Here is a 12,263-nt window from a genome sequence, read left to right as displayed (position 1 = left end):
AGAAAAGGAAGTTCAAGGACGAAAACTCGATCCAAGTCGAAACGGTTTATACAAGCCAGTTCAATATCTACAGTGAACATTTCTAAAGGGAAGGATCCAGAAAACGGTCCGCTTCCTCTACCTAGATAACGCGCCGTAGCGCTGCAGAAAACTAAGAAATCCGAAGAAACGAGGTGGGATACCAGCACAGTCGCTGTTTAAAGTAGCATTTCCTGTTGATTCTTGATATGCATTTCAACTTTGAAAAAATGTTTCTACTTGTTTCGCTTAAAGCGTCTGCCATATACTTTTCGCTTCAATAATTATTTACGCACCATGTCAAAGCCTGTGATGGATATAAGCTGCCAGTGTGTCTACGTATCTTTAGCCACGTCGACTAGTTTGAGCTTAACTCATGCAACATTTCCCTTGTAGCACTAAGACTCTCTGAGTCGGCGTATAGAGCTGCAATCAAGCTCGAATCCACATTTGGAAACTCTTTCCTCAATATCTCTTGGTCTTTATCCGCGTCTGTTTGCTGTGCGCGTGCCTCATAGCTTTGCATATATTCCAACTGCTCAGATCGCTCCCGACCCTGTGGCAACGCTGCATCCGTATCTGTTCGCTGCAAAGGTCTTTGCCCAGGTGGCCCACCAGGGGTGCTGTACTGATGTCCTGCAGTAGTTGAAGTCTGCTGGCTCGTGTACGCTGCATTCGAGCTTGCATCGTAGTGCTGATTTGGGCCTGAATGTTGCAGGTTGGCATTCTGCCCGTACTGCTGAGTCGGCCCTCCGGCGCCATAGTATTGCTGGTTAGACATGCTGGATTATATGTTCCTTGAATTTCGAGTGCTTCGAATATGTGTTAGTAAAGAGTATCTTTTACCTGCGTTTCCAAGCTTAAGTGTCGATTTGTCACAGAAGTTGCTAAGTCGCGAAGTCGCGAATGAGAGACAATTAGGCTTAGTCAGCGAGTGGCGAGCCATCTCGACTAACTTAGCTTTAACTACATTAATGTGCACAAAATATATCCTGAGGCTCGTCGCGGGCGCGTCACGTCTTGGACCTCTATTCTACTCTACCAAACCAAAGGTAGATCTTATAGATTAGGTGCATCGGCATTTAGCATTCATAGACGCAGCTAGTGTGTGATTTACGTCCGCTGGTTAACATTAATGTGTCTCTTTTATGAGGGAATCCGAAAAGCTGGAAGACGTACCTGAAAATGCCAAAGAACGGCAGAAAGGGAGCAGATGAAATCGAGCCTCTGGTTGATCTTACGCAGGACTTGCAGCTGAATTCCAAGAAGCTCGAGCGTCTGCGAAAGAGGCAACAGAAAAGAGCGGAAAGAGGTTGCCGCTACGCAAGTCATAGTATACTTGACCTTCCCTATGAGCTTCTCTTGAAAGTCCTGGAACTTTTGCGGCCAAGCGACGTTCTGCGACTCTCAAGGACGTGCAAAGCATTTCACGACTTCCTTCGCTGCGAGGAGGAAACGATCGCGAGAAAGATCATTAACCACCGATACGTTGCAATCTCGAAATGCTTTCTATTACCTGTACTTTTGCGTGAACTTGACGCAAGGACGCAAAACATACTTCGAGATGAAGAAAGGCAAGAAATTGTGAATTTGAAGAAGAGGCCATTCCAACATATTAAGTCTCCGGATCCCAGCTTCCTTTGCACGTGCATGACGTGCTTGTTGAGGTGGAACAGCCTGAATTTAATTGTCGATTGGAACTATTGGCAGGATAACCTTGACAAGGGCGAGCCAATTCCTATGATTGCACGAGGGAAATGCCCGGAATGGAACGCGTTATTAATCGAAGACAATGCGAGCTACGTTTTGAAAGCATTAGAAAGGCCTCTTTGGCATGCTCTACTTTTCGAAAGACACCTTGATTCCATGGTGAGAAGCATATCGCGACAGAAAGCAAATAGGGGAAACAAACGAAAAAGATTTGAGATGACGGCAGAGGACGAGGCTTCAGGAACAGACGTATTTCTTGAGCGAGAAGGGCCGCCGACGTTGGAGCTGCCATTCCACCGAGACCAGTATTACCTACTTGAGACATACATGCCAAACAGAGGTTGGAACAGCGACCAGCGCCGATGGATGTATGTGCCAGCCGAGCAACATGAGACGGACGTGACTATTGCAGTCAGATTTTTCCAATGGAGAGAACAGCAAAAGTCAAGAAATAGAGGGTCCTGATTTATAACTATCTCGTTAAATTCTGCTGCTTTAAAATGCTTGTTCGAATTCCCATGATTTCCATGTGGCCATTGCCTTCACCTTGAGCAGAGTAGGCTCCGGGCAAAAAGCGCTGACAAATTGCCCCTTCATCATCTTCTTCAATCATTGTGCTGGCTATAATATTCCCGCAAGAATATTTTGCAGTAGAAATAGCATCAATTCCAGAAATCCTCTACTGAGCTGATCGTGTTTCCGCTGATGACTGGTAAGAGCTGACTGACGAAACCAGTCTTCGAGACTAACCCAGTTGTTCGGCGAGAAGTGATCGCTCTCGATTAACCTTCTGAATCTTCTTCTTGGATGTCTTCTTTCTCTTCTGCCTCTGCCCTTGTGTTTTCTTTCCATTGCTCACCTACCTCCTTGGCAACTCTCTCCAGCTCTTTCTTGTGATACTTGCGTCCATCATTGCTCTCTTTGTAAGTAAGCTTGGCAACCAGCCGACCCTTCGGGGCCAGTATCAAGGCGGTCGCGAGAGACTCTCGGCCGAGCAGCACGTCGATAGCGATCGACTTGCAAAAGCGCAGCGATTCGAGCATGTTCTTGATTCGTTCTTCACAGGTGTCGTTTCGCTCATTTGTCCTCAGAGGTTTGCCGGTGTGGTTGCTAATGTTTGGATCCACGTAATCAAGGACTATAAGGCCTTCGTTGTGATACTTCACGAGTTCGTCCACGACATCTATGGATCGCTTCTGGATATACGACGCAGGAAACCCCCCCATAATGAGTCGCTCTACAGCGCCAGATGTAGCTCCGTAGAAATGCCTGAAGTCAACGATTGCATCGTAAATCTTTTTAGCCAGAGCCTGCTTCTCTTCGTCCGTCCCCGGAATGCCCTTGTCGTTCCTCAAGAGTGGCTTGACTCGGAGAGAATCAGCGTACTTCGCAAGAAGCTCGTCATTTGCCCATTTCTCACTCGAAGTTGGATAAGCCTTCTTAAATGCCACGGCTGTGTACTTGCCAGCTTTGCTCTTAATATAACTTGGGATAGTTATGGTGTAGTCGACTGGGGTTGCTCTGAGGCTGGGATCTCTAGTTTCAAGGATAATCAAATTCATATTTGAATCTTGATCGGGGCCTTCAAACGTAGTCGAGAGATCATTTGTGGCTCCGCTTGCCTTAGAGGAACCTGCATATTCATTTTTAATAGCACCATACACTTTGCCATCAGCTGACTTTCCTTCGTCATCAATTGCTTTTCCTTCATGATTGGATGTGCTTCCTTCGAGAATAGTTGTGCTTCCTTCAGCCGAAATGGTTTTCTTGCTAGCAGAATAACCGAAAGCGCTGGGTTCAGAGAACTGTGTGTGTAGACCAGTTGTCTCCGTGTTCTCATTCATTGAAGGTAAGAAGACTCCGTCGAAACTATACTTGCGTTTCTTAGATTTCGATCCACCATCTGGGGTCATAAAGTGTCTCTTGGTGGATGCCTGTGCGTGAAGACTGCTTGTTGCAACAAGCGGAGAGGAATGAAGCCCATTAGGGCGCCATGAAGTATATCTGTTCTGAATGGGAGTTGCAGGGGTGTTTGATGTGACAGAGTCTTGCATGTTAGTCTGATGAAGATCTGTGCCAGACAATTGTGGACCAATTGGTGTCGCTCTGACAGAATGGATGAAGTGATTTGGGTATTGATTAATCGGGTAAAGCAGTGCACTGTGAGCGTATGGCGATGCCCCTGGAGGCCCTCCTGGATTATAAATGAGACTTGGCTGAATGTAAGAGACCTCTTCGTTGTAGTCGTTGTAGTCGTTGTACTCGTCGTAGTCTGAACTGATGAGGTTTAGGCTTTCGTTGTCCATGGCCTCAGTATGGAGAAGACGAAGTTACTCTTCTTTCGAATACGGAACAAGGTAACTTAAGAATCTACGTTGGCTTCTGCGTCTTGTGAAGGTACTGAAAGTCACAGAGGGTACTTTGTAGGAAATAAATATGGTGATGGAGAGAAGGAGTGATAGACAGAGTGAGGACTACAAGTGTAGATTACCTCTCCTGGACCCACTGCGTCAGAAAGTGAATTGTATTACAATCAGGGCAAGAAAACTCTCCAAAGCTAGCGTCTCCATTCATGTCATATGCCGAATGACTAAATAAACATGACCGACGCTTGCCGAAGAGAAGCTCATGGACATGACTGAGCTGTTTGTACACAGTGGTCATGTGCATGCCTACTGCGAGCCCGAGATGTGTAGTACATGGCAACCAGAGACTTAGCAAGGAACGCATTCCTTGTGATTGCATGTCTTAGGTTGAATGCAAAGAATGAGGCCGGACAAAAGACGTATCCCATTGAAGTGATATCGACTTTACGTAGTAAGGAAAATACCGCAAGTCTTGTTTCCTGGATGTGACAATCTTCAAATCATTGTCTATCCATCTCGGGAATAGCTATTGAGAGTTGAATGACAAGGAAAATTATGATAGTTGACCGGTTGAGCTGTAAATCCCGCCTTTTCCTGTTGCTGGGTATGTTTCTGACCAACGGCTGTTGGGGCAGCGCACTTAGCAACCCGGAGGATTACAGCCCCACGAAATTCATTGACAGAACCCTTCCCTTTCGACGAATGGGATCGTCCATACTCCAAGCTCATATCAAGCAACGGTGTTTGAACACCATCCAGGGGCAATCTCAGCGGCGGTTACGTTGTTCGAGAAAATCTGGGTGATTCATTAATCTAAGCAGCAATCATGACGAGCCAACGGACTTTCTCGAAATGGTACCAGTTCCACCACTTGATTCATTGTGTCTCGAGGGTAATTCTTGGCTTTGTGTCAAGGAGGTATGTATTCGCCTATACCTTTGAAGTCCCATCTACGATGGCGATCACTACTCAGAACGCCGAATATTGCAGAAAAGCTTTTATGTACAAGGGTAATAATAGAAAGAATGGATCAGCCAGCTTACTTATTCGCAGGGGAATCTGAGGCCAGAGTTGGATTTCGTCCACTGGGAATCTTCGAGTCACTTTCCAGAGTCTCTGCAGGCTTGTCATGTCGTGCATAAAGCCCGTATTCTTCGTCGGGGTATTTGCCCACCTTCCCGCTCTCGACTTCCTTTCGTGTCAGGCCCAATTTGGCCTTTGGCAGGCCCATACTGGCCAAGAAAGCAACGCCGTCCTTGAATTCCTTGTCTTGCCTCTTCTTATCCCACTTCAACTCTTCAGCCATAAGATCAATGACTTTTGGTAGCGCTTCAAGGGCCGCTTGAGCATTCAAGAACGCGAGCCGAGTTCTCCGCGCAAGCACATCGACAGCCGTCTGAGCATACTCGTGACGAACCGCATAGCGAACTTCACCATCCACAAAAGGATAAAGCTCTGAGATCCTGGTACCTCGAACTGGGAAGCGCTTATTCGTAGGTGCACAGAGTGCAGCTACAGTCCATGCACGGTCTCCATACGCAGTGGTAAGATATTTGGCAACATCAGTTTCAACACCAAAGTGCTGAATGAGGTTAATGAAGAGAGTTTTTGAGAAGCCGTGGGCACCAACAAGCTTGACTTGATGTGTCTGGCAAGTCCCATCATAAAGAGCTTTTTCATCGGCAATCTCGGTGCCACTAACTCGAGGTGGGTTTAGCAATGGTTTTGTCTGAAGCTTGAACTCTTTGATGGCTTCATCTACTGTTTGTTCGGCCATTTCGCGATACGTAGTCCACTTTCCACCGGCACATGTTATAAGACCAGAATCGGAGGTGGTAATGAGGTGATTTCGAACCAGGCCTTCAGTCTTCTTTGCCTTGGGATCGCGAACAAGTGGACGGATACCTGACCATGCGGCAAGAACGTCGCCTCGTCGGACATTAATTTCGGGCTGCAAATATCCGCGAATCTCATTCAATATCCACTCAATCTCCTCCTCGCCTGCAATTGGATTCTGGGTGATTTCTGTGGGCGCATCCGTGGTGCCAGCGATTGTGTTCCCTTGCCATGGCAGGAAGAAGATAACTCTACCATCAGATGTCTTCGGATCAATTAGGCCCATGTCAGCAGGCGAAAAGTACCCTGGGAGAACGACGTGCACGCCTGAACTTGGTGCCACAATCTCCTGCACAGTCGGATCGTCCATTTTGCGAATAGAGTCAGTGAAAGGTCCAGTGGCGTTGATGACACCCTTGGCTCGGATCTTGAATTCTTCAGCTTTTTGTCCGTTAGCTTCCTGGATCCTGTCCTTGACGATAGCACCGTTGAGCCGGCCGTTTGCATCCTTTGTAAGACTTGTAACCTCAATATGGTTCACGACGGTGGCACCGTACAAGGCAGCAGTCATAGCCAGAGAAACATTCATGCGAGCATCGTTGTGAGCTCCATCTGCAACCAATCAGCCGTAGAACAGAATTCTATGCAAAGAGAATCATACCGTAATAGACTAAGGCACCCTTTAGACCCTCCTTCTTCAGCATAGGGAATGCCTCGAGCGCTTTGCTTCTTGTCAGGAAGTATGAGCTCTCGATGTTTTCAGCTCCAGCAAGGAAGTCATAGAACTTGGTGCCCGCCCAAAAATATGGAGCTTTCCACCAACTATCTAATGGGATCATAATTGGCAGCCAGGATGAGAGATGCGGTGCCGTGTCCAAGAAATACCGTCGTTCTCGCAACGCCTCTCTGACGAGCTTGTATTGGTTGTAATCAAGCTCCCAAACCGCCTTTTCCAGGTAACGAACACCACCATGTACTAGTTTTGTACTCTTGCTGCTAGTTCCAGAGCTGAAGTCATCGCGCTCAACAAGGGCAACTCTCAAGCCTCTTGTGGCTGCGTCGAGTGCAATGCCAGTACCTGTAGCGCCGCCGCCAATAACGAGCAAGTCATACGGATCTTCGTCCACGGTCCCACTGCCTGGTTCTGTACTTTTGCCGGAAGTTATCAAGCCTGCAACGCCGCTCTTTACCTTCTCGATGCTAGATGTGACTATGCCACTGCTTCGCTTGAGGTCCGCTATCTGCTCATCTCTTGTCTTTACGTGAGGAAAGCTGGGCGGTCTAAAGACTCCACCCTCGCCATATGTGGGTGGAGGAACAGTCGCTGCTTCAGATCCGGGTATGTCTCGCGGCCTGTAAGATGTATATAATATACCACCACCAACAGCGCCTGCTCCTGCTGTGTACAGCAGTGGCCTGATGATGCGTGCAGTCCGCCGACTCGCCATTGCTACCTTCGAATGCAATGGGTGAAAAGGAGGGATAAGAAAGGTTGAGAAAATGGATTACAAGGTAGTACTGGAAACGAGAGACAAAAGTATAAGTAGTATGGCCGAGCGAACCGTACGACACGCTCTCGACCTCTCTGGATTACCAGGTTCGCTTCACGTGCGCCTCCCAGCGTTCGGCTTTCTTCCCGTGCCACGCAAGACGTATGCTGAGCGCTCAAAAAGAAACAATCATGATGGTTTCGATGTAGGAGGACCTGGAAACAATTTTTCCGGCTGGATATCGAAAGCAAGACGCGAGCAATCGCGTCTCAAGCTCAAAGACAAGATACTATCCCTATGGTTTTTGCTCTCGGAGATGCATGACGTACCTAGTTTGCAGGGCCTGTTGGCGTGTTGGCTGGATCCAAAGCCAAGCGATTGCGCTGTTTTTGGAATGGCGTGCCACATTGACTTCGGTGGAGCAGCTGCCGTCGCGGACTTCACGGCGCGAGGGTTTTTTTCCCTCCCCCTGATCGCGGTAATTTTCTGCTGAAGGCCTGCCACTGCAAGTTTTGTGTTGGTCATCGAATGGATTCGTGGATGGCCAGACCCTGTACGGCGCTTCCCTTTTTGCATCTCTTTGCTTGAGTAAGTGCACGTGGTGTGGGAGCCGGACTTCTGTGCGCAAAACTCGTATTCCGCTAAAGGACCAGTTGAGCTTTCCGCCGTCTATCCGTCTATCGAATCCCAAATAGCCAATGAAAGAAGACACATTCATGGAATCAGTGCACACAGAGGACAAAGGGCAACATTCTTTGCCTGACGATTATGGATCAAAGGGTAGACGATCTGCATGGCATTCCCTCCGCATCCGCTCCAACCTCAATGTGTAGCTAACATGATCTTTTTTTTTTGGACAAGTCTGTCAGAGTGATCTTCTATGCTTGGTTTTGATAAACAATTATTTCAACCTATGCTAAAGAAACAGTAGAAGAGGCAGAGAGAGGAATGCACTCTTACTGCTAATTAAAGCAACAATGGCATCATCATTACCATCGTCATGGCTATGTTTACAGGCAAATCTAAGACAACGGGAGATGTAGCCACCACCATCGCGAGGTCTGATGAAAATGGCAAAATGAGCCATGTTGTTACAGCCTCTCACTTATTGGATTAATGTCCCTGGAACTCAAACCCTCGCGGCATCACCCGTTACCCGAACTAACTACACTATCAGGCACGTGACAGCAGTCTAGATGCAAGCAACAGCGACGCACTTTTGAGCCGCAGTTTCCTGAAATTGTTGAAAGCTATCCTATGGCAGTATCAGCTTCTGACATCTGAACTATCTTCTACCTCGTCATCTATAGTTCAAGCAATGCAATAAGCCCCACCACCAATCCACTCTTCCACAGCCTCGACTCGCCCATCCAGCTCGACGCGTCTGGGACATGGATTGCTTACAAATATTACCAAGTATTCCATTATAAACCACAAAGTACTCAGGCCCTTCGTAGAATGCTCTACAATGACACAGCACTTGTACAAACACTTCGCGGAGATCGGCAGGCATGTTGTCTCCACCACGTCGAACACAAATTTCGCAGCCTCGAGAACCATCGATTCCTTCCAAACAGGCTGAGCCAAGATGAATCATTTTTTGGTGTGTATTGGATTTAGAAGAGCGACGATATATCACTGCTTCACATGTCCTGATGTTCCTTAGGGCTATAAAGTCACCTTGAGTATCCATCTTGAAAATATGGGTCGACAATGAGGGTCTTTCGATCTTGTGTTTACTGTGATACGACCAATTAAAATGTGAGCGAATCTCTGTAAACAGTAACTATGGGGCGGATACTGGACAAAGTGGCTCCAATGTTCTCCAACACTGCCTCTGACGCTCTTCTGAGTGGGCATCGTTTGTGTTGGCTTAATCCACCCTCTGTTTACCAGCCCCCCATATATGACTCTGCTCTGTCAAGGTTGTGTACGATGTACTAATCAACTTGATTCTTGCTATCTTCTGCATTCACAACACTTTCTGCAAACTTCACGCATCACACAACAAAGCTTCGGAGACACTGCCGCTTCCGTTCACTATGGCATCATCGCAACAAGCAGCCCAGAAATCTCCATGGCAAGAATTGAGCATAGCGAATACGGCAGTTCCGTACTCATTGCAACCTCAAATGACTCAGCCAAACACACAGCCGTTTCCGTCCTTCACAATATCGCCACAGCAAGCAGCCCAGCAAGCTCCATGGCAAGAACCGAGCATACCAAAGGCGGCAGCGCCGTACTCATGGCCATCTCAAATGAATCAGCTAAACACATTGCCGTTTTCATCAATTACATCATCACCACAGCAAGCAGCCCAGAAAGCTCCATGGCAAGAACCGAGCACACCGAATGCGGCGGCACCCTACTCATGGCCACCTCAAACGACTCAACCGAACATACCGACATTTCCGTCCATCATAGTATCACCACAGCAAGCAGCCCAGCAAGCTCCATGGCAAGGACCGAGCATACCAAAGACGGCAGCGCCGTACTCATGGCCATCTCAAATGAATCAGCTAAACACATTGCCGTTTTCATCAATTACAGGATCACTACAGCAAGCAGCCCAGCAAGCTCCACGGCAAGAATCGAGCATAAAAAATGCGGCGGTACCGTACCCATGGCCGCCTCACACGACTCAGCCAGCCCAAATGCATGTAATCTCGTCAAACACTACTACGAACTCACCACTTCAGATGATCAATATTTTTGGGCCCAAGGTAGAAATTCCAAAGCCCAAAAAGCCTAACGGGCTGTTCAACGTTTACGACGACGATCGATTCTCAAATCGGGAGTGGAAGTTAATTCGAGGCAAGTTCAACTACCGCCCAGGCAAAAGACCGGCCAACGATCCTAGGCCAAAAGACGTCATGTTAGTCCTCAGTGGAAAGGTTAAAAAAGCATCCCCTGAAGCACAAGCTCTCAAGAAGACACGCAAACAAGCTGCTCAAGCCAAAGTCGCCGCTCAAGATGCACTCCAGAGCCCGAGCGAACCTGCGTCTTCATCAGCATCCCCCCCTACAACAGCGCCTCCTGCTCAGCTTGAAAGCGTGCAGACCTCGCCTAGCTTGGAGCTTCAGGATACAATGTCCACAACTCCCTTCCCCTCGGCCGACAAACCGAAGGTGTCGGATACTGATAACAATCCGGCTATCACTAGCGAACTCCCCAGTGTGACACTGTCTTCAAGTAGCGAGTTTGATGATTGGTTTCCGATCGTTTCGAACGTGCCCCCAACACCTCCGCTGTTTTCGGACGGCGAGTTGGTAGATTGTTCTCCGATCAATTGGAATGAGATTCCCAGTTCAGTGATGTTCTCAAATGGCGAATTTGATGGATTCAGTTCTGTCTTTGAAGGAATTGCGTGGGACTGTTTGGATAATTCGTGGTTTGACAGCTAGGAGAGATGTCATGCACCTTCAGTTGCCACTTTTTCTGACGTTGGCAAGTTCATCAACAGATCATTACAGACTGGAAGGCTATGAATGGAAAGAGTGGTTTTGTTTTGATAGACGTCATATTACGCCAAGGGCAAGGTTTGGCTTGGGAGATCGCATGTGGACAACTTGCTTCAAGTCGACTTTGCATCAAGGAAGAAGATTAAAGAACTAGTGGATTTCCTGGGCTTTCATTTTTAAGGACATGTAGTTAGGTCAATTCGACAGTGATTTTTCTCTGGAGTTCATTTCCACACTGAAGGTTTTGCTGCTATCAGAGAAAACTTAAACTGATTAGCAACAGCTGAAAAATGCGAAGTCAACCTCTTCCCAATGAACTCATCCGGTAAAATCAAGACGCATTGTTGGAATTATACACCGAAGTGCCCCTGACTCCAGGATCATTGATCACAGCCTGGATCCACGCTCAATGCCTGGTATATATGCAAGACCCGTTGGGTATTTGTTGACCAAGTTTCTTAGTATTTTGCCGGTGCCATTTTTGGGCAGGGATGTAACTTCGTGCGCGCCGCCTTTTAGTTTCTTGTAACCGCTGACTTTTCCATCTAGCGAATGGACTATACTCTTAAGAGCCTCTAGTTTTTCCTGATCGCTCTTAAGATCCGGTCGCAAGACCACGTACGCGGTCGCGACGTCCGTCTTCTTTGCCTTGTCGTAGGTCGGTCCCACCGACACCTCGGATATATCTGGGTGCGACATAAGATATGCTTCTAGTTCCTGTGGGCTTACCTGAAACCCGCTCGACTTAAAGAGCTCCTTTGTCCTCCCTACCACAGCAAGATTGCCTTCTGGAGATATTGTGCAGACGTCACCGGTGTTGTACCTTTAAGCTTAATTAGTAAGCTGAGTATAGATTTGATGCGAACCAAGTCAAAAAATACCATGTTCCGTCGTCCTTGAATGCTGCAGCATTAGCAGCTGGATTCTCAACATAACCGGCTGTCATATTTGGTCCCCGCAGCCACAATTCACCACTCCCCCCTATCGGAACATCTTTTCCATCACTATCGCATAAGCGAGCCTCGACGTTGGGTACAAAGCTTCCAATCTCACCAGCTGGAACCTTGCCCACAAATTAGCTGATTCGTAATCCAAATAGACATTGAAACGTACGTTGTCGCCTATTTTTGACCAAGCAATGTATGGCGCAGCTTCGGTCATCCCGTAAAGATCAATGAAAGTCCAATTGCCCGCTGCCAAAAGTCGATCCGTTACCTCTTGCCGCCGGCCGCCAGTACTAACCAGATATTTGACGGAAGAGAAATCATACTTCTTTTGTAATTCTCCGCTTAGTATACCTGACAACGCTGGACGTGCAAGCATAATGTCGATCGGTCTATGCTTCTCAACCATCTTGCAGTAGGAATCGAGGTCAAATTTCG

General features: G+C 47.6%; 5 protein-coding genes across 5 annotated transcripts; 2 read left to right on the top strand and 3 right to left on the bottom strand.

The window, feature by feature from the left end:
* Positions 1-132: 132 nt before the first annotated feature.
* Positions 133-893, bottom strand: PV09_03857 (uncharacterized protein). The gene has a single exon (XM_016357118.1). It carries the CDS (start codon positions 797-799, stop codon positions 377-379), a length of 423 nt encoding a protein of 140 aa, XP_016215207.1. The 5' UTR covers positions 800-893; the 3' UTR covers positions 133-376.
* A 137-nt stretch (positions 894-1,030) lies between these two features.
* On the top strand, positions 1,031-2,224 carry PV09_03856 (uncharacterized protein). Its single transcript, XM_016357117.1, has one exon. The coding sequence runs from the start codon at positions 1,204-1,206 to the stop codon at positions 2,191-2,193; it is 990 nt and encodes a 329-aa protein (XP_016215206.1). The 5' UTR covers positions 1,031-1,203; the 3' UTR covers positions 2,194-2,224.
* Positions 2,225-2,510: 286 nt separating this feature from the next.
* Positions 2,511-4,034, bottom strand: PV09_03855 (uncharacterized protein; the record flags this gene model as incomplete). The annotated part of the gene is made up of 1 exon (XM_016357116.1): positions 2,511-4,034. One exon carries the CDS (start codon positions 4,032-4,034, stop codon positions 2,511-2,513), a length of 1,524 nt encoding a protein of 507 aa, XP_016215205.1.
* Positions 4,035-5,133: 1,099 nt separating this feature from the next.
* On the bottom strand, positions 5,134-7,378 carry PV09_03854 (uncharacterized protein; the record flags this gene model as incomplete). The annotated part of the gene is made up of 2 exons (XM_016357115.1): positions 5,134-6,542; positions 6,592-7,378. 2 exons carry the CDS (start codon positions 7,376-7,378, stop codon positions 5,134-5,136), a joined length of 2,196 nt encoding a protein of 731 aa, XP_016215204.1.
* Positions 7,379-8,600: 1,222 nt separating this feature from the next.
* Positions 8,601-10,824, top strand: PV09_03853 (uncharacterized protein; the record flags this gene model as incomplete). The annotated part of the gene is made up of 2 exons (XM_016357114.1): positions 8,601-9,023; positions 9,087-10,824. Exon 2 carries the CDS (start codon positions 9,463-9,465, stop codon positions 10,822-10,824), a length of 1,362 nt encoding a protein of 453 aa, XP_016215203.1. The 5' UTR covers positions 8,601-9,023; positions 9,087-9,462.
* Positions 10,825-12,263: the final 1,439 nt, after the last annotated feature.

The sequence above is a fragment of the Verruconis gallopava genome (assembly GCF_000836295.1).
Source record: "Verruconis gallopava strain CBS 43764 unplaced genomic scaffold supercont1.10, whole genome shotgun sequence".
NCBI lineage: Eukaryota > Fungi > Ascomycota > Dothideomycetes > Venturiales > Sympoventuriaceae > Verruconis > Verruconis gallopava.
This window is presented reverse-complemented; position numbering and strand designations above follow the sequence as displayed.

Bases quoted from the DNA above. Each gene is read 5' to 3' on its own strand.
- PV09_03857 (XM_016357118.1), bottom strand. From the start codon at position 799: ATGTCTAACCAGCAATACTATGGCGCCGGAGGGCCGACTCAGCAGTAC.
- PV09_03856 (XM_016357117.1), top strand. From the start codon at position 1,204: ATGCCAAAGAACGGCAGAAAGGGAGCAGATGAAATCGAGCCTCTGGTT.